Here is a 20,000-nt window from a genome sequence, read left to right as displayed (position 1 = left end):
ACATCATATTGTAGGTCATTATTTGAATTCAAAATATTTGAATGAAGTATTCTCCACTAGGGGGCGCTGCAGACGACATCGATTTTCCAGGCCAAAGGTGCAGGTCCCAGTGTACAGTGTGATCTCCTGAGGTTGGTTACAGTGCTGGGGTGTGTTATGTGCACTCACGGCAGTGTTTCTGCTCTGCAGGAGGGGCTTGGTGTTGCGGAGCAGTAGCCTGTGGTCCGGGTCCATCACGTAAGGCTTCGTCTGAGCGGCGCCCTCTTTCTTCTCCTCATCCGAGTCGTAGAACGCCTTTTCACTGTTCTCCTCAAACACACCATCCTGCGCTCACACACGTGTGCAACAAACATGAATCAAACCAACACAGACAGAGACAGGCAAAGTTTACACAGAAGACTGTAAACATGTTTCGATTTCCTTTACTGTCTACGGCGTTCCTGTAGCGTCTGACTGCTTTCCATTCTTCCCACCGCTTCGGTGCGTGAAATCAAGCGCCAGCCTACCAGCACCGCATTTACATATCATTAACATGAAGCACGCCCTCACGCAGGTGTTTCAGTAAGGAGCCAATAAAACGACAGCATGTAGCGGCTCGTTAGCCAGTGACTCACAGGTGGAGCTTGAGGTGATCAAATTACGACCACTGGAAAAAATAAAGTCTTCGTGTTTAAGAGGGTGGAATGATGACTATTGTCCTAGAATAACGCGTTTAGCTGAGTGAATGCAGTTTGTGACGCTAGCTGTGTGTTGTGCAGCTCAGTTTGTGGGCAGTCGGTGTAATACGGGTTTAAATTGAACACGGAATAGTTGCAGCATTTGTTTACACCAGGGGTCGCGACCCAAACGCTAAAAAGAGCCATTTTGTCCCTTTGATAAAAATCAAACCACTTTGGGAGCCACAACATCTCTGTCCATTTGACCATCCTGGCTGTAAAGACCCCGACTTTGCTCTGCTCAGCTATAGGTGCTTTTCTCACATCTCCAGCAGGAAACTTCTCCACAGCAGTAGAGCAGGTTCGGGTAGAACGTCTCATAACGTTAAGGCTTTTCACGAGGCTGAAGTCGCTTCTCCTTCGCCAGCTTCTTGTTTTAATTTTCCTGTTCTACCTTAAATGGTGCCAGAGGTGCCAGAATGTAGCTGCTGCAGCATTTAAGGTGGAACGGGACAATTCAAACAAGAAGCTGGAGAACGAGAAGCGACTTTTTAGTGTTTCAGTTTCTCGCTGCAGATTAAACGTCTCAGGAAACCAGCTGGAGTGACTATAAACACTAATCAGTCCATTCGTCTCCAGATTATCGATGTTCGTCTTAAATCTCTCTCTTTGCCGTTTCGTAGCTACTAGCTGGGCGAGGCTGTCGTCTGTGTTGCTATGGTGACCAGCCGTCTGTGCTGATCTTCAGGGTTACAGGGTGAATCAGCAGTTCTACATTAACTCCAGCGTTTAAGACCATTTACTGTTAAACTGTGTTGAAGGATCAGCAGAGCTTTATTTTACTGTAGAGGAGGATTATTTTATTATTACCTACTGATCTGATTCAGCTGTGGAGCCACAAGAGGGCGGTAACAGAGGCTCATTCGGCCACGGAGCTGCATGTCGTCGACCCCTGGATTAGACCAATGTGTGCTAATCATTAGTATTATTTTCTATTTTCCACAGTTATCATTGATATTACAGGTGATATTGATTATACTTGCAATTAGTTAATTGCAAATCAGGTGCGCTCAAATACACATCCAGACGAGAGTTTGCTCATCGAGATGCACCAAAACTGAAACTGTCAGAAAACAAAACTGCGGCTGAAACTTGCGCTCATTACAGTCAGATTTGATTGTGCACTTTGTTGAATAAGAGTCGATGTGCTTGTGGACAGATGCAGTGGGCGTTTATTATATAAGAAAAACAAAAGGGTCTAAATAGTCGTTTCCCCTCACTGTAACCTTCCCCACATATACCCCCCCCCCCCCGCCCCGCCCCCCCGCTCCCCCTCACCTGTCTCCACGGGCTGACGAACTGGGTCCGGGCGTAGCGGGTGAGCATGTTGATGATGACCACCTGTCCCCATTCCTCCACATCCATCAGCAGGTTACACAGCTTACGGTAGTTCTTATGGATCAGATCGATCCGCTCCGGACACACCTCCTCGAACGCCATCACCACGCTGCCAGCCACCAGCTACGGCACACACAGACACACACACACACACACACACCACACACTCCCCTCAGCGAGCGCACCATTATTCAGATCAGCCTCACGGAACGGAGAGAAATGGAACACAATCTGCAGCGAATCCAAACCGGTTTCACTGAAGCTGCGATACAGCGCTGCGTACTGTACTTACAGAGGCATGAACACACACAGACAGACACAACCGGGGTCTTCCCCCTTAATAATAACCATCACTGGTCAGACGCTCAGACTTCAGACTGATGCTAATACTGACAACACCTGTGTTTTACTCACTCAACTGCATTTATAAAAACCTTTCAAAATAAACGACATTTCTCTGTAATGCTGATCCAGTCCCATCTCTACATCTTAGACGTTAAATGGTCTTAATGTAAATTACTGCTATTTATTTATTTATTTATTTATTTAGTAAAAGCCCCTCAAATGAACCAGAACGTGTGTTTTCTGATCTCCACATTTCACTATACGCTCACAATTCACTGCTGAGAGCCAAAAATCTGCGCCGCTCTTTGTGTTGTTCTCTAAAAGTGATGTTTCCAGAGCAGATCACTGAAGAGACGCCGTCTGTTTATAGTTTAGAGCCCAGATTTGGGGAAAAACGGGTCGACTTTCAGTAGAAAAACAAACTGAGTTCAGCTTCTTTTATTATAAGGGTTTAAAATGACGTCACCGTCTATTAGACTGGAGAGAAGAGCTACAGCCTCACACGACGCCCAGCTTCTGAATGGAGCTTATGGAGTAGGAACGTTATGAGGAACATGACCAAGAGCGGTTTGGATCCACCGGTGGTCCTGAGGAGTTTAAGAGGCTACAACAAAAACCATAAATATGATATAATAAATGTTTTCAGTCAAAATCAACGTCCAAAGAAACCAGTCGCAGTGAAAACCCCAACAGACTAAACGTTCCCATATTGAAAAGCACCTCAGGGCTTTGGGACAAACGGGAAATAGACGATTATGGGAAAAGCCTGAAGGCCGTGGACGTGTAAACAGCTGTAAGGTATACGGGCGTCGCTTTGACCTTGGCACATGCGTTGTGGGCAGACCTGTGCTGTGCGGGCCTCGCAGCGCAGGAACGAGAGCCCCATGTAAATGAGGAAACGGCGAGGAGGTGGTGGAGCTTTTGTGGAAATGAACCTGTGGAGGGATAAGAGCCCTCAGGACCGCGTCCAACCCGACTCAATCAGTTTATAATGATGATTATAAACAGCCGTGGCTGGAAAGGCGAAGCTCTCGAGTGGATGTAATACTATACCCAACAGCTCCGAGACGCATTCCATCATGTAGGCTCATTCACACACATTAGAGGTTATAAGGCCCATTTGACTCTGGGTTTACAGCCTATTGTGCCTGCAGTGCAGCACGGCTCACAATGAACACACGTTTTCTAGTAGTCTTTAAACCAGGGGTCCCACCAACGACCCCAGAAACAAGCAAGGCAGTTTACATGGCACTGAAAAAGTCAACCAGCCAGAAAAGTCAATGGCCTCCATATTAAAAAAAAAAAGTTTTTAGCACTCCGAGAGGAGCGAACGGCTCAGGATGCTGGTGATGGTACAGCCGTCCACGTCCGGGAGCCCAAGAGAGCCTCGCTCACTCTGGGTGGGCAGGATGGGCCCGTCTGCCAGCATCACCCAGACGTAACGTCTGGCGGTTAGCGTCTCCTCTGAGGCATTCGGCTGTCCAGCAGTTCATAAAGACGCGGTGGAGCATCCCAGAACTCTGAGGACTTCTACGTTAGCTTTTGCCCTCTTTGACTGGGGGAGCCCCGACTAGTGGGTGGAGCTGGATGTGTCTAAAATGGGAAAAAACTGGGAAAGAAAGCGAAAAAAAATAGACTAGCAGTACCCCCTGGGTCCACTGGGGGGCAGCATCCCACCGCTCTAGGTTGTTTCATCTCTTTTTACATCTTTTTTTCTTAGGGTTTGTCAGCTGCTGCTAGAAAAGACGGCAAAAGTGCTTTTAAACAAATTGCACCTTTTGCCCGTTACTTTACCGTTATGTGCGACTGTGTCTGGGGTCACTCTGACCCCAGGAGTTTAAACCTCCCTGCCCCGTTTGGAGTGACCCCTCAGTGGCTGTCGCAGGTACTACAGGTGCGGCTCCGTTAGGTGAGGGACTTCAGTATCAGCCAAAACTAATGCGTGTAAAATGATATTCCTCATGTTTTATAGAAGGAAGACAGCAAATGGACCCTGAAGAGCACCAACACAGTCCAGCGCGATGAAAACAATATCATCATGTCAGTGAGGTTTACCCAGACTTCCCCTTTCAGTCTGAAGTAAATGAATTATATATTCATTAAGAAGGAAGTAAATTATGTCCATCGTTTATTTAGAGACGTTAAACGCTGAATGGGGTGAAACTGACCCTAAATATAATAGGAGGGTAAACTAGTTACTGTTGTCATTTTATGTTAAATCACTACTGGGGCGTAATTACAATAATTAACAGTCTAATTAATTCCATTTACAGGCTGTAACAGTTTGCGGCTGCACTCTGGACTCTGCGGTTTGTTTGAAGGTCAAGAAAAGAGAAAAATATTATAATGTAATGAGTGCAGTTCAGCTGATTTTGCTAGTTCTACTGCTGCTCTTCTCCTTGTACTGTTTCTTTGAACATTTAATAAGTGAATTCATGCAGAACACAAACTGTTCTCATCACTTCATATCACAAGTTTAATGTATAGAAACTTTAAAGTTAAGCAGGTCGCTGTGTTTAAAGGGTGAAGGTTACAGAGCGATTACACAGGGCTAACACAGAGATTACATAGAGGTCATACAGACGTTATTATAAAGAGCTTCTACTGCAGATATACAGGGCTCATAGACCTATCCAGAGCTTCTACTGCAGATATACAGGGCTCATAGACCTATCCAGAGCTTCTACTGCAGATATACAGGGCTCAAAGACCTATCCAGAGCTTCTACTGCAGATATACAGGGCTCAAAGACCTATCCAGAGCTTCTACTGCAGATATACAGGGCTCATAGACCTATCCAGAGCTTCTACTGCAGATGTACAGGGCTCAAAGACATATCCAGAGCTTCTACTGCAGATGTACAGGGCTCAAAGACATATCCAGAGCTTCTACTGCAGATGTACAGGGCTCAAAGACCTATCCAGAGCTTCTACTGCAGATGTACAGGGCTCATAGACCTATCCAGAGCTTCTACTGCAGATGTACAGGGCTCAAAGACCTATCCAGAGCTTCTACTGCAGATGTACAGGGCTCAAAGACCTATCCAGAGCTTCTACTGCAGATATACAGGGCTCAAAGACCTATCCAGAGCTTCTACTGCAGATGTACAGGGCTCAAAGACCTATCCAGAGCTTCTACTGCAGATGTACAGGGCTCATAGACCTATCCAGAGCTTCTACTGCAGATATACAGGGCTCAAAGACCTATCCAGAGCTTCTACTGCAGATATACAGGGCTCAAAGACCTATCCAGAGCTTCTACTGCAGATGTACAGGGCTCAAAGACCTATCCAGAGCTTCTACTGCAGATGTACAGGGCTCAAAGACCTATCCAGAGCTTCTACTGCAGATGTACAGGGCTCAAAGACCTATCCAGAGCTTCTACTGCAGATGTACAGGGCTCAAAGACATATCCAGAGCTTCTACTGCAGATATACAGGGCTCATAGACATATCCAGAGCTTCTACTGCAGATATACAGGGCTCAAAGACCTATCCAGAGCTTCTACTGCAGATGTACAGGGCTCAAAGACCTATCCAGAGCTTCTACTGCAGATATACAGGGCTCAAAGACCTATCCAGAGCTTCTACTGCAGATGTACAGGGCTCAAAGACCTATCCAGAGCTTCTACTGCAGATGTACAGGGCTCAAAGACCTATCCAGAGCTTCTACTGCAGATATACAGGGCTCATAGACCTATCCAGAGCTTCTACTGCAGATATACAGGGCTCAAAGACCTATCCAGAGCTTCTACTGCAGATGTACAGGGCTCAAAGACCTATCCAGAGCTTCTACTGCAGATGTACAGGGCTCAAAGACCTATCCAGAGCTTCTACTGCAGATGTACAGGGCTCAAAGACCTATCCAGAGCTTCTACTGCAGATGTACAGGGCTCAAAGACCTATCCAGAGCTTCTACTGCAGATGTACAGGGCTCAAAGACCTATCCAGAGCTTCTACTGCAGATGTACAGGGCTCAAAGACCTATCCAGAGCTTCTACTGCAGATGTACAGGGCTCAAAGACCTATCCAGAGCTTCTACTGCAGATATACAGGGCTCAAAGACCTATCCAGAGCTTCTACTGCAGATATACAGGGCTCAAAGACCTATCCAGAGCTTCTACTGCAGATATACAGGGCTCATAGACCTATCCAGAGCTTCTACTGCAGATATACAGGGCTCAAAGACCTATCCAGAGCTTCTACTGCAGATATACAGGGCTCATAGACATATCCAGAGCTTCTACTGCAGATATACAGGGCTCAAAGACCTATCCAGAGCTTCTACTGCAGATATACAGGGCTCAAAGACCTATCCAGAGCTTCTACTGCAGATATACAGGGCTCATAGACATATCCAGAGCTTCTACTGCAGATATACAGGGCTCAAAGACCTATCCAGAGCTTCTACTGCAGATGTACAGGGCTCATAGACCTATCCAGAGCTTCTACTGCAGATGTACAGGGCTCAAAGACCTATCCAGAGCTTCTACTGCAGATATACAGGGCTCAAAGACCTATCCAGAGCTTCTACTGCAGATATACAGGGCTCAAAGACCTATCCAGAGCTTCTACTGCAGATATACAGGGCTCAAAGACCTATCCAGAGCTTCTACTGCAGATATACAGGGCTCAAAGACCTATCCAGAGCTTCTACTGCAGATATACAGGGCTCATAGACATATCCAGAGCTTCTACTGCAGATATACAGGGCTCATAGACATATCCAGAGCTTCTACTGCAGATATACAGGGCTCAAAGACCTATCCAGAGCTTCTACTGCAGATATACAGGGCTCATAGACATATCCAGAGCTTCTACTGCAGATATACAGGGCTCATAGACATATCCAGAGCTTCTACTGCAGATATACAGGGCTCAAAGACCTATCCAGAGCTTCTACTGCAGATATACAGGGCTCATAGACATATCCAGAGCTTCTACTGCAGATATACAGGGCTCATAGACATATCCAGAGCTTCTACTGCAGATATACAGGGCTCATAGACCTATCCAGAGCTTCTACTGCAGATATACAGGGCTCATAGACATATCCAGAGCTTCTACTGCAGATATACAGGGCTCATAGACATATCCAGAGCTTCTACTGCAGATATACAGGGCTCAAAGACCTATCCAGAGCTTCTACTGCAGATATACAGGGCTCAAAGACCTATCCAGAGCTTCTACTGCAGATATACAGGGCTCATAGACCTATCCAGAGCTTCTACTGCAGATGTACAGGGCTCAAAGACCTATCCAGAGCTTCTACTGCAGATGTACAGGGCTCAAAGACATATCCAGAGCTTCTACTGCAGATATACAGGGCTCATAGACATATCCAGAGCTTCTACTGCAGATATACAGGGCTCATAGACATATCCAGAGCTTCTACTGCAGATATACAGGGCTCATAGACCTATCCAGAGCTTCTACTGCAGATATACAGGGCTCATAGACATATCCAGAGCTTCTACTGCAGATATACAGGGCTCATAGACATATCCAGAGCTTCTACTGCAGATATACAGGGCTCAAAGACCTATCCAGAGCTTCTACTGCAGATATACAGGGCTCAAAGACCTATCCAGAGCTTCTACTGCAGATATACAGGGCTCAAAGACCTATCCAGAGCTTCTACTGCAGATATACAGGGCTCAAAGACCTATCCAGAGCTTCTACTGCAGATATACAGGGCTCAAAGACCTATCCAGAGCTTCTACTGCAGATATACAGGGCTCATAGACATATCCAGAGCTTCTACTGCAGATATACAGGGCTCATAGACATATCCAGAGCTTCTACTGCAGATATACAGGGCTCAAAGACCTATCCAGAGCTTCTACTGCAGATATACAGGGCTCATAGACATATCCAGAGCTTCTACTGCAGATATACAGGGCTCAAAGACATATCCAGAGCTTCTACTGCAGATATACAGGGCTCAAAGACCTATCCAGAGCTTCTACTGCAGATATACAGGGCTCATAGACATATCCAGAGCTTCTACTGCAGATATACAGGGCTCATAGACATATCCAGAGCTTCTACTGCAGATATACAGGGCTCATAGACCTATCCAGAGCTTCTACTGCAGATATACAGGGCTCATAGACATATCCAGAGCTTCTACTGCAGATATACAGGGCTCATAGACATATCCAGAGCTTCTACTGCAGATATACAGGGCTCAAAGACCTATCCAGAGCTTCTACTGCAGATATACAGGGCTCAAAGACCTATCCAGAGCTTCTACTGCAGATATACAGGGCTCATAGACCTATCCAGAGCTTCTACTGCAGATGTACAGGGCTCAAAGACCTATCCAGAGCTTCTACTGCAGATGTACAGGGCTCAAAGACATATCCAGAGCTTCTACTGCAGATATACAGGGCTCATAGACATATCCAGAGCTTCTACTGCAGATATACAGGGCTCATAGACATATCCAGAGCTTCTACTGCAGATATACAGGGCTCATAGACCTATCCAGAGCTTCTACTGCAGATATACAGGGCTCATAGACATATCCAGAGCTTCTACTGCAGATATACAGGGCTCATAGACATATCCAGAGCTTCTACTGCAGATATACAGGGCTCAAAGACCTATCCAGAGCTTCTACTGCAGATATACAGGGCTCAAAGACCTATCCAGAGCTTCTACTGCAGATATACAGGGCTCATAGACCTATCCAGAGCTTCTACTGCAGATGTACAGGGCTCAAAGACCTATCCAGAGCTTCTACTGCAGATGTACAGGGCTCAAAGACATATCCAGAGCTTCTACTGCAGATATACAGGGCTCAAAGACCTATCCAGAGCTTCTACTGCAGATATACAGGGCTCAAAGACCTATCCAGAGCTTCTACTGCAGATGTACAGGGCTCAAAGACCTATCCAGAGCTTCTACTGCAGATATACAGGGCTCAAAGACCTATCCAGAGCTTCTACTGCAGATATACAGGGCTCAAAGACCTATCCAGAGCTTCTACTGCAGATATACAGGGCTCAAAGACCTATCCAGAGCTTCTACTGCAGATATACAGGGCTCAAAGACCTATCCAGAGCTTCTACTGCAGATATACAGGGCTCAAAGACCTATCCAGAGCTTCTACTGCAGATATACAGGGCTCATAGACCTATCCAGAGCTTCTACTGCAGATATACAGGGCTCAAAGACCTATCCAGAGCTTCTACTGCAGATATACAGGGCTCAAAGACCTATCCAGAGCTTCTACTGCAGATATACAGGGCTCAAAGTCATATCCAGAGCTGGTGCTGAGATCATACAGAGCTTCTACAGAGGTTATTTTAGCTTACATAGAGCTTTTATAGCATGCTGCCTTTGCTGGCAAGTTGAGGGCACCATATGTGGCGTTGTCTTGTGTTTGGTTGGCAAGTTGCTGTAGTGTGTGTGTGTGTGTGTGTGAGAGAGTTTTGTATGTCTGTGTTCTGTATGTGTGTGTGTTCTGTGTGTGTGTGTGTGTGTGTGTGTTCTGTGTGTGTGTTCTGTATCTGTATGTGTGTGTTCTGTATGTGTGTGTGTGTTCTGTATCTGTATGTGTGTGTTCTGTATGTGTGTGTGTGTGTTCTGTATGTGTGTGTTCTGTATGTGTGTGTTCTGTATGTGTGTGTGTGTGTTCTGTATGTGTGTGTTCTGTATGTGTGTGTTCTGTATGTGTGTGTGTGTGTTCTGTATGTGTGTGTTCTGTATGTGTATGTGTGTGTGTTCTGTATGTGTGTGTTCTGTGTGTGTATGTGTGTGTGTTCTGTATGTGTATGTGTGTGTGTTCTGTATGTGTATGTGTGTGTGAGTGAGAGAGAGGAGAGAAGGAAAGAGAGAGTTTTGTATGTGTGTGTTGTATGTGTGTGTGTGTGTGTGTGTTGTGTGTGTGTGTTGTATGTGTGTGTTGTATGTGTGTGTGTGTTGTGTGTGTGTGTGTTGTATGTGTGTGTTGTATGTGTGTGTGTGTTGTGTGTTGTGTGTTGTATGTGTGTGTGTGTGTTGTATGTGTGTGTGTGTGTGTTGTGTGTGTGTGTGTGTGTGTGTGTGTGTGTGTGTGTGTTGTATGTGTTGTATGTGTGTGTGTTGTATGTGTGTGTGTTGTGTGTGTGTGTTGTATGTGTGTGTGTGTTGTATGTGTTGTATGTGTGTGTGTGTGTGGTATGTGTGTGTTGTATGTGTGTGTGTGTTGTGTGTGTGTGTGTGTGTGTGTTGTATGTGTGTGTGTGTGTTGTATGTGTGTGTGTGTGTGTTGTGTGTGTGTGTGTGTGTGTTGTATGTGTGTGTTGTATGTGTGTGTGTGTTGTGTGTGTGTGTGTGTGTTGTATGTGTGTGTGTGTTGTGTGTTGTGTGTGTGTTGTATGTGTGTGTGTGTGTTGTATGTGTGTGTGTGTTGTGTGTTGTGTGTGTGTGTGTGTGTTGTATGTGTGTGTGTGTTGTATGTGTGTGTTGTATGTGTGTGTGTGTGTGTGTGTGTTGTATGTGTGTGTGTGTTGTATGTGTGTGTGTGTGTGTTGTATGTGTGTGTTGTATGTGTGTGTGTGTGTTGTATGTGTGTGTGTGTGTGTTGTGTGTGTGTGTTGTATGTGTGTGTGTGTTGTATGTGTGTGTGTGTGTTGTGTGTGTGTGTTGTATGTGTGTGTGTGTTGTATGTGTGTGTGTGTTGTATGTGTTGTATGTGTGTGTGTGTGTTGTATGTGTGTGTGTTGTGTGTGTGTGTGTTGTTTGTGTGTGTGTGTTGTATGTGTGTGTGTGTGTGTTGTATGTGTGTGTGTGTGTGTTGTATGTGTGTGTGTGTGTGTTGTATGTGTGTGTGTGTTTTGCACTGTAACTTGCTGAGCATTTGGCAACGAATGCAGGCACACGTCTCTGTAGTGATGGGTAACCATGACAATCTCTTCAGGAGCCGCACAGCATCTTCTGTAATTTCCATCTCTCCCTCGCTCTCCCTCGCTCTCCCTCGCTCTCCCTCGCTCTCCCTCGCTCTCCCTCGCTCTCCCTCGCTCTCCCTCGCTGCCACTGAGTGACCAAATAGATTTCCTATTTTTCTTCTTTTCAGGCTCCATCTCTGTCAGGCCGACGCGGTCAGTCATCGATACGTGCTGCAGGGATATGAGAGCGTTTTTCCAAAAGGTGCTCGCAATTTCTGTTCACACAGACTCGGCCCACGCCCTCCGGCCCACGCCCCTCCCGGCCCACGCCCCTCCCGGCCCACGCCCCTCCCGGCCCACGCGCCTCCCGGCCCACGCGCCTCCCGGCCCACGCCCACTCGGCCCACGCCCACTCGGCCCACGCCCTCCCGGCCCACGCCCTCCGGCCCACGCCCTCCGGCCCACGCCCACTCGGCCCACGCCCTCCGGCCCACGCCCTCTCGGCCCACGCCCTCTCGGCCCACGCCCTCTCGGCCCACGCCCTCTCGGCCCACTGTGTGGAATGTAAACAGGGGGGCTTGGTAAAGGGCTCCCCACGGAGTATATACACGGTTCCCAACTCCTCTTCCTGCGTTCTCCATTTCTGACCCACAGCACTTCGAAACGAGCAGAAGACTTGTCAGAAATCTGGAATCGAGGCCTCAAATCCATTCACCATTACTGTGTGCGAGTAGCCCTGTACAAGTCCTCTATACATCCTGCATACTCTATATAAACTCTGTAAGATCTATATATCCACTCAATAGCCTGTTTAAGCGCTGCATAGCTTTTATATATACACAGTACAGCCTCTGTACAAGAACGCTATAAGCTCTATATGATCCTGTATAGGTCCTCTGTAAGCCACACACACTTATATATAACATAAAAGTATAGTATATACATATACTTGTGTGTGTGTATATTCTATATATATATAAAAAATGTAAAAATATATATAAACATGCACAGATGCATAAACTATATATATAACCCTTGTTGAACTGCTGCATAACTTCTATATGACACTATATTCTCTATGTAACTTCTGTACAAGCTCTATAAGATCCACATAACCTTTGTATAAGCGCTTTATAACCTCTGCCCAACCTCTATTTAACTACAGTAAAACCTCTATATAACCTCTGTACCAGCTCTACGTAACCTCTGCATGACCCCTGTCTAACTCCTGTGAAGGTCCTCTATAAATGCTCTATAAGCTTCACACAATGTCTGTATAAGCTCTGCACAAGCACTAGGATATGTCTAACAGGAGCGCGTGATACGGACATTAAACGTTGAGAGACGACCTGCTGAGCAACAAATGGTCATTAAAATAGCACGTCTGACAGGACGCGAGTAAACAGGTCTGACGGAGCTCTCCTCCAAACAAACGGCAAAAATAAATAAATAAATAAATAAATAAATAAATAAATAAATGTGTCATTCACTACTGTAAAAACACAAACGATGAACTACAAACCGAAACCGGTTCCGAATCGCCTTCCTCCTCTCTCCCAATCCGACTCTTCAGCCCGCCGCGGACACCGGACGGGTCTCAACATCCGGGGCGAGAGGAGAACTAAACCGGATTTTGAGAGGTCGGGCTAGTTAGCTGGAACACCGCTCGCTCTTCCGCAGAACACAATTCTAGGATTCTAGGGATTTTTATGCCTTCGTCTCCTCTGATGCGCCGACTGACGCAGTCCAGAAGGTAGTTAGACGTACAGATTTGTTATCGTGTGGAATAACACGTCAATCAGGACTCGGACGACGTCTGGACGTGGCACGGATCAAAATCTTCAATCAAACCGGCTTTTCTTACGGAACCCATATCTGAGCCCGACTGCTCTCGCACCACGCTGACGGGTGCCGGCGATAGCGCTGCGAGAGGCCGCTTCCCGGGGACTTTCTATAGATCCAAACGTCGTCAACTCTCCAGATACAAGTACTACCTGCTTATTTACACCTTTTCCTATAGACGCCATAACATCCCTCATACAGCTTTAACACTCCACCTCCTCACCCACAACCACTCGCGCCCAACGGAGATCTTCAGCGTTAATAACTGTGTACGAAGCTCATCTGGTCTTGCAGGCAGTTTAATTATAAATTCTCAAAGTGGAATCAAAACAAACAGATGTTATGGATGTGGCAACCTGCTCGGATACCCACACAGCACTACTCACTTACAGGGGGGTGGAGCTAGATGCCCAGTCCAGATCAATATACCATCTACATTAACATATCAGCGTTAAACTCACAAAACAATAATATCCTTTTCAGTAAATCGAGTTTATTTCCAGCTTTTTAAATTCTACATGACGCACGATCAACATGGCACCCAAGACCTGCCAGCAGTAGCAGTGTGTGTGTCGTCTGCTGTTTAGAACCACGTTCTGCATAATTACATGATTAAGATAAGAGTAGTTCAGAGCGGTTTGGTGTGAAACGCTCTGTTCTAGATAAACTGACCGAGTCAGATCTGTTCACAGTGGTGGTGATGGGAACCAGACGTCCCTCTAAAAGCTCCTCACAGTGGTGGTGATAGGAACCAGACGTCTCCCTCAAAGCTCCTCACAGTGGTGATGGGAACCAGACGTCCCTCTAAAAGCTCCTACAGAAAGTTCCTACATGAACTGGTTCTAAATTCACTGCCTGATGACTGAGACGCTGTTTTATGAGAGTTTAGAGAACTTCAACTCCATTCATGGTGGAGGGAGACATGCAGGGCGCTGTGCGGCAAAATAGTCCCCAAAGAAAACTCATTATTCCAGATTTTCCACTGTTTTCCATCATCAACATTCCGCATAAGCTCAGGAGACTCGTGTAGGTTCTCTGGTGGTTCTGGATGGTAAATAAAGTGTCTATATCTGTGTTGTAGTCATGGCGACGCCTGGTTCCCATCAGCACCACTGTAAAGACGTCTGAACTTTGTGTGTGTGTGTGTACATACACTATATTTCCAAAAGTATTCCCTCCCCAATCCAGATCACTGAATCCAGGTGTTCCAGTCACTTCCATGGCCACAGGTGTATAAAGCCGAGCCCCTCGGCCTGCAGACTGCTTCTACAGACATTAGTGAAAGAATGGGTCGCTCTCAGGAGCTCAGTGAATTCCAGCGTGGTGCCGTGATCGGACGCCACCTGTGCAGCAAGTCCAGTCGTGAAATTTCCTCACTACTAAATATTCCACAGTCCACTGTCAGTGGGATTATAACAAAGTGGAAGCGACTGGGAACGACAGCAACTCAGCCACGAAGTGGTCGGCCACGTAAAATGACAGAGCGGTCAGCGGATGCTGAGGGGCATAGTGCGCAGAGGTCACCAACTTTCTGCAGAGTCCATCACTACAGACCTCCAAACTTCATGTGGCCTTCAGATCAGCTCAAGAACAGCGTAGAGAGCTTCATGGAATGGGTTTCCATGGCCGAGCAGCTGCATCCAAGCCTTACATCACCAAGCGCAGTGCAAAGCGTGGAATGCAGTGGAGTAAAGTGCCACCACTGGACTCTAGAGCAGTGGAGACGAGTTCTCTGGAGTGACCAATCACGCTTCTCCGTCTGGGAATCCGATGGACGAGTCTGGGTTTGGTGGTTGCCAGGAGACGGTACTTGTCTGACTGCATTGTGCCGAGTGTAAAGTTTGGTGGAGGGGGGATCATGGTGTGGGGTTGTTTTTCAGGAGTTGGGCTCGGCCCCTTAGTTCCAGTGAAAGGAGCTCTTAAAGCTTCAGCACCAAGAGATTTTGGACAATTTCACGCTCCCAACTCTGTGGGAACAGTTTGGGGACGGCCCCTTCCTGCTCCAACATGACTGACCACCAGTGCACAAAGCAGGTCCATAAAGACGTGGATGAGCCAGTTTGGTGTGGAAGAACTTGACTGGCCTGCACAGAGTCCTGACCTCAACCCCATAGAACACCTTTGGGATGAATTAGAGCGGAGACTGTGAGCCAGGCCTTCTCGTCCAACATCAGTGTCTGACCTCACAGATGTGCTTCTGGAGGAACGGTCAAAAATTCCCTACCGGACTACCGTTACCATAAACACTAACCTCGTATGACCGCACTGAGTGGTACACTGGCCAATATACACACCATGTAGTAGAGCAGCTGGTGAATAACTGACCACAACTTCCAGAAGCACCTGGAATTCGCCTGGACTTGCGAATGTGATCACACAGGAATGATTTCTCCTTTTCCTTCTCCCTGCACTCTTTACTCAACAGCCCCTTCAAGGTAAACTATACACCATCAACACCACCCACCCCCCCTCACCCCCCACCTCCTCTTTAAAACCCCCATACAGCCGTCTCCACAGCCTGACAACACCTTAATGGAAACCCACACTAAGCAAATGGCTCCTCTAATAACAATAAATTTCCTATAAAATTATAAAGGGGGGGGCCGGAATGTTTTCCATCCGCCGCGCCGTCATGAATTCTAATTAAGGAACAGGGAATGCTGGGTCATCAGAGACACAGCAGACATCGCCACGGCAACTGCGCCATGATTGATGCTGCGCCTGCTGGTCGGACAATGCTAAGCCAGCTCTCGCGCACATTTATTTCCTTAAAGGGACGGCTGCGGCGCGCTCACCTGTCCCGCTGTGAGAGGAGGGGCGGGGCTGGATGAATGTGGACGTGGAAAGGGACATTTATCTTTTAGCGAAGGAATAATAGATTCATCACACTAAAGCGGCGCACGCACACCGACAGCACCATTACCTTAAACACTGAGCGCACACTTCGGCTCGCCGGCGTTTGTAAATCTCACGCATCCCGTGCTTTTAAACAGCTCGGGCTTTATGAGCGGCTTTCCGCCGGCTCCAGAACGCAGTTTACTGCTGAAACAGGCAGGGCTTAGGAGCGGGGCGGGGGGGGGGTGCTCTAAAATAACCTATAAACAGATCAAGCCCCGTTTTCCCATGAGCAGCAGGTTATCCACCACAATAACTAACCGTTAACTCATGCGGATTAGGAACAAAATGAATCCTAGTAACCCGTTAGTCCGGCATCTGGCTTAATTCATAATAACTGCTGTAATACTGTGTTCACTTTCTCTCCCACCCCTAGCACAGGGGAAGAGACGAAGAGTGGGAAAATATGTGTACGGCTTCAGAAAAAACAGCATGCGGCTTATGGAATAAATGCACAGGGAATAAACGCATGAGGAATAAAGGAATAAGGCTTAGGGAACCAGAGTACAGAGCATATAGACAGTAAGGGCACAGGGAGCCGAAGGTATATAGGGATTTAGAGTTCAGGGCATAGCGACAATCAGGGCACAGGAGCATATAAAGAATAAAGGCATAGGGAATAAGGGCACGGGTCATATAGGGAATCGGAGTACAGGAAACACAGGAATTAAGGACATGGGGGTAAAGGCACAGGGGATGTGGAACAAGGGCAGTCCAGAAGAAAGAAAAAGGTACAGAGTTTAAGAAATTATGGATTAGGGAATAAAGGCACACTGCATACATTTAGGCTACCTTTCAGGGAAATAGGTGTACAGACCACGGAGATAAAAGGAAGAGTATAAAAGGAATAAGGGCACAGGGAATTCTGGTTTAGCGTACGGCGAATACGGGCACAGGGAAAAAGAGCTAGGTATTGGACAAATTGGGCATAATGCACATGCCGTGAGAAATGAGGGTTCATGGAAATGGGAAAAGGGAATGTGTGTTCTAACTCGGGCAGAGGGAAAAACGGGAAGAATAAAGTGACAAAGGCCAAACAAATGGCTTCATTATGTCTAGAGTATAGATAACGTATGGGTTTCTGAACGGCACACGGATACACACAGGAGAACCGGACTGGCAGAGCACAGCTGCACGGCTTTTTTTGAAAGAGAGGTAAGGAAAAATGTTTAGCAACAGTGCCATCTGGTGGTCTCCTGGTGCAATTACGCGCCTGACGTTCCTCATTTTTTCCTGCAAATCTAATTTAAACGCTTCATTTTGTGAACTCGCCCGCTCTCACCACGCAGCGCTTGCAAACGCTTGTGCCACATCTGAGTAAAGTGAAAAACGGACTCACGCAGAACGAAGGACTTAAGGGAACCGGGCTGAACGTACCGTGCTTTTGTCTTTCAGCAGTTTCTCAATCACTTCAACCAGGTGCTCCTTCTGATCTGGATCCAGACTGAGAGACAGAGAGAGATCCCAAAGACCATGTAATCAGGATTAGGCTGCTTACCAAGCCAAACAAATCAAGTGACGAAGGTTCAGAGTAGACTGGTGGGGCAGGCTGCGTCTGTTTACCTGTACAGCTTCTGTATTGCATGTGCAGCCGTCTTCCTGACATAAGGTGAAAGATCAGTGGCGGCTTCTTTGATGGCCAGCATCATGATGGGGACGATGATTGGCACTCGGATGCTGGACAGAACCCGCAGAGCGCTCGCCCTGATCAACTGATTCGGGTCCTACACGCACAGAAAGATGAGAAATATGAACACACAATTTAAATCACAACGTTGATCAAAAATGAGACTAAACCATCAGCTAAAATGACAAGATATTCATTAAACGTCTTAATGAGTTAACAGAGCAACAGTGAGGAAATTAGGAAGAAATCAGGGCTTTTCAATGGGAATAAGGGCACAAGGAGTTATTCCCTTGTTCCCTATGCTCTATTAGTGCCTTAACTCCTTGTGCCCTTATTCCCTATGGCAGAGGGAATAAGGCACTTCTAGAGCATAGGGAACAAAGCCAGACACATAGGGAATTAGGGTATATTCTGAAGGAGCACAAGCAAACAGGGCACAGCGATAGACAGTTCAGAGGGAAGAAGGGAAGAAGGGAACAGGGCATACAGACTAAAAGGCACAGGACACAGTCAAACAGTGTTCGTGATTCATCTGCTGTTTGCTCAGCTGGGAGAGGAGTGGGCTGGGCAGGGCAGGGCAGGGCAGCGCAGCGCAGCGGGCAGCTCGTACCTTCAGGGCACGCTGAAAGGTGCTGATTGACAGGAGGGCGAGATCCTGCTGCTCTTCTGCGTACCTGACCAGGTACACATACACCAGCTTCTTCAGCTACAACACAAACATGGTGAACACACACGTTAAACAAACACACACCCAGTACACACGACAAGGAAGCTCGCTTCACACACTCCGCTTGATCAGCAGCGACTGTGATCTCAGGCTAGAGGAAGACTTCATTCATTAAAATCAGTCAAAACAGACATCAAGACCAGGTTATTCCATTTTCAGCACCAGGAAAGGAAAAACAGGACAGACACTCAGGAAAACGTTACCAAGTCGTAAAAGCAACTAAATAAAACCAAAGTCTTTCTCTCATTATCGCTGTTTTCAGTCGCCGGGAAGCGTCTGTACGTTATAAGAATGGGTCACATGTTTATACACCCACCTATGAACTGCCCCCCAACTGCCCCCCGGAGGACAAAGTCTCCATTCCAACTTCTTTTGGAGTCAGTTGAACAAACTGCCTCTGTACCTTTAAGATTAATAAAAGTAAATGAGCTCTGCTCTGATTGGCCGCCCTGTAAGGTGCCCATTCTAAAGCAGTCCTGGCTGAAATGGGCAATGAATAATTCATAACAGCTACAGAACAATTCAATACAGTTACGGAATAATCCATAGCAAATAATGAATAATGCATAGTAACTGCTGAATAACGCGTCATATTCGCTGAATAACGCGTCATAGTCGCTGAATAATGCGTCATAGTCACTGAATAACGCATCAGTTACTGAATAACGCATCAGTCACTGAATAATGCATAGTAATTGCTGAATAATGCATCAGAGTTGCTGAATAATGCATCAGAGTTGCTGAATAATGCATCAGAGTTGCTGAATAATGCATAGTAATTGCTGAATAATGCATAGTAATTGCTGAATAACGCGTCATAGTCGCTGAATAACGCGTCATAGTCGCTGAATAACGCGTCATAGTCGCTGAATAACGCGTCATAGTCAATGAATAACGCGTCATAGTCAATGAATAACGCGTCATAGTCAATGAATAACGCGTCATAGTCGCTGAATAATGCATAGTAATTGCTGAATAATGCATCAGAGTTGCTGAATAATGCATCAGAGTTGCTGAATAACGCAATCAGAGTTGCTGAATAATGCGTCATAGTCGCTGAATAACGCGTCATAGTCGCTGAATAACGCGTCATAGTCGCTGAATAACGCGTCATAGTCGCTGAATAACGCGTCATAGTCGCTGAATAACGCGTCATAGTCGCTGAATAACGCGTCATAGTCAATGAATAACGCGTCATAGTCGCTGAATAACGCGTCATAGTCGCTGAATAATGCATAGTAATTGCTGAATAATGCATCATAGTTGCTGAATAACGCGTCATAGTCGCTGAATAATGCATAGTAATTGCTGAATAATGCATCATAGTTGCTGAATAATGCATCAGAGTCGCTGAATAATGCGTCATAGTCGCTGAATAATGCATAGTAATTGCTGAATAATGCATCATAGTCGCTGAATAATGCGTCATAGTCGCTGAATAATGCATCATAGTCGCTGAATAATGCATAGTAATTGCTGAATAATGCATAGTAATTGCTGAATAATGCATCATAGTTGCTGAATAATGCATCAGAGTCGCTGAATAATGCGTCATAGTCGCTGAATAATGCATAGTAATTGCTGAATAATGCGTCATAGTCGCTGAATAATGCATCATAGTCGCTGAATAATGCAT

General features: G+C 46.4%; 1 protein-coding gene across 4 annotated transcripts in view; it reads right to left on the bottom strand.

Moving 5' to 3' along the window:
- ap3b1a (adaptor related protein complex 3 subunit beta 1a) overlaps positions 1-20,000 on the bottom strand; it is a 90,914-nt gene that overhangs the window by 52,821 nt on the left and 18,093 nt on the right. For all 4 annotated transcript variants that reach the window (XM_017722040.2, XM_037545979.1, XM_017722039.2 and 1 more), the window contains exons 4-8: positions 18,248-18,343; positions 17,574-17,734; positions 17,388-17,454; positions 1,995-2,177; positions 169-324 (exon numbers count right to left, since the gene is read on the bottom strand). In XM_017722040.2, the coding sequence (XP_017577529.2) occupies positions 169-324; positions 1,995-2,177; positions 17,388-17,454; positions 17,574-17,734; positions 18,248-18,343 (663 nt within the window). The remainder of the gene's footprint in view (positions 1-168; positions 325-1,994; positions 2,178-17,387; positions 17,455-17,573; positions 17,735-18,247; positions 18,344-20,000) is intronic.

Source organism: Pygocentrus nattereri, chromosome 16 (genome assembly GCF_015220715.1).
Source record: "Pygocentrus nattereri isolate fPygNat1 chromosome 16, fPygNat1.pri, whole genome shotgun sequence".
Lineage (NCBI taxonomy): Eukaryota > Metazoa > Chordata > Actinopteri > Characiformes > Serrasalmidae > Pygocentrus > Pygocentrus nattereri.
The sequence above is the reverse complement of the archived record's forward strand: the minus strand, read 5'-3'. Positions and strand labels throughout refer to the sequence as shown.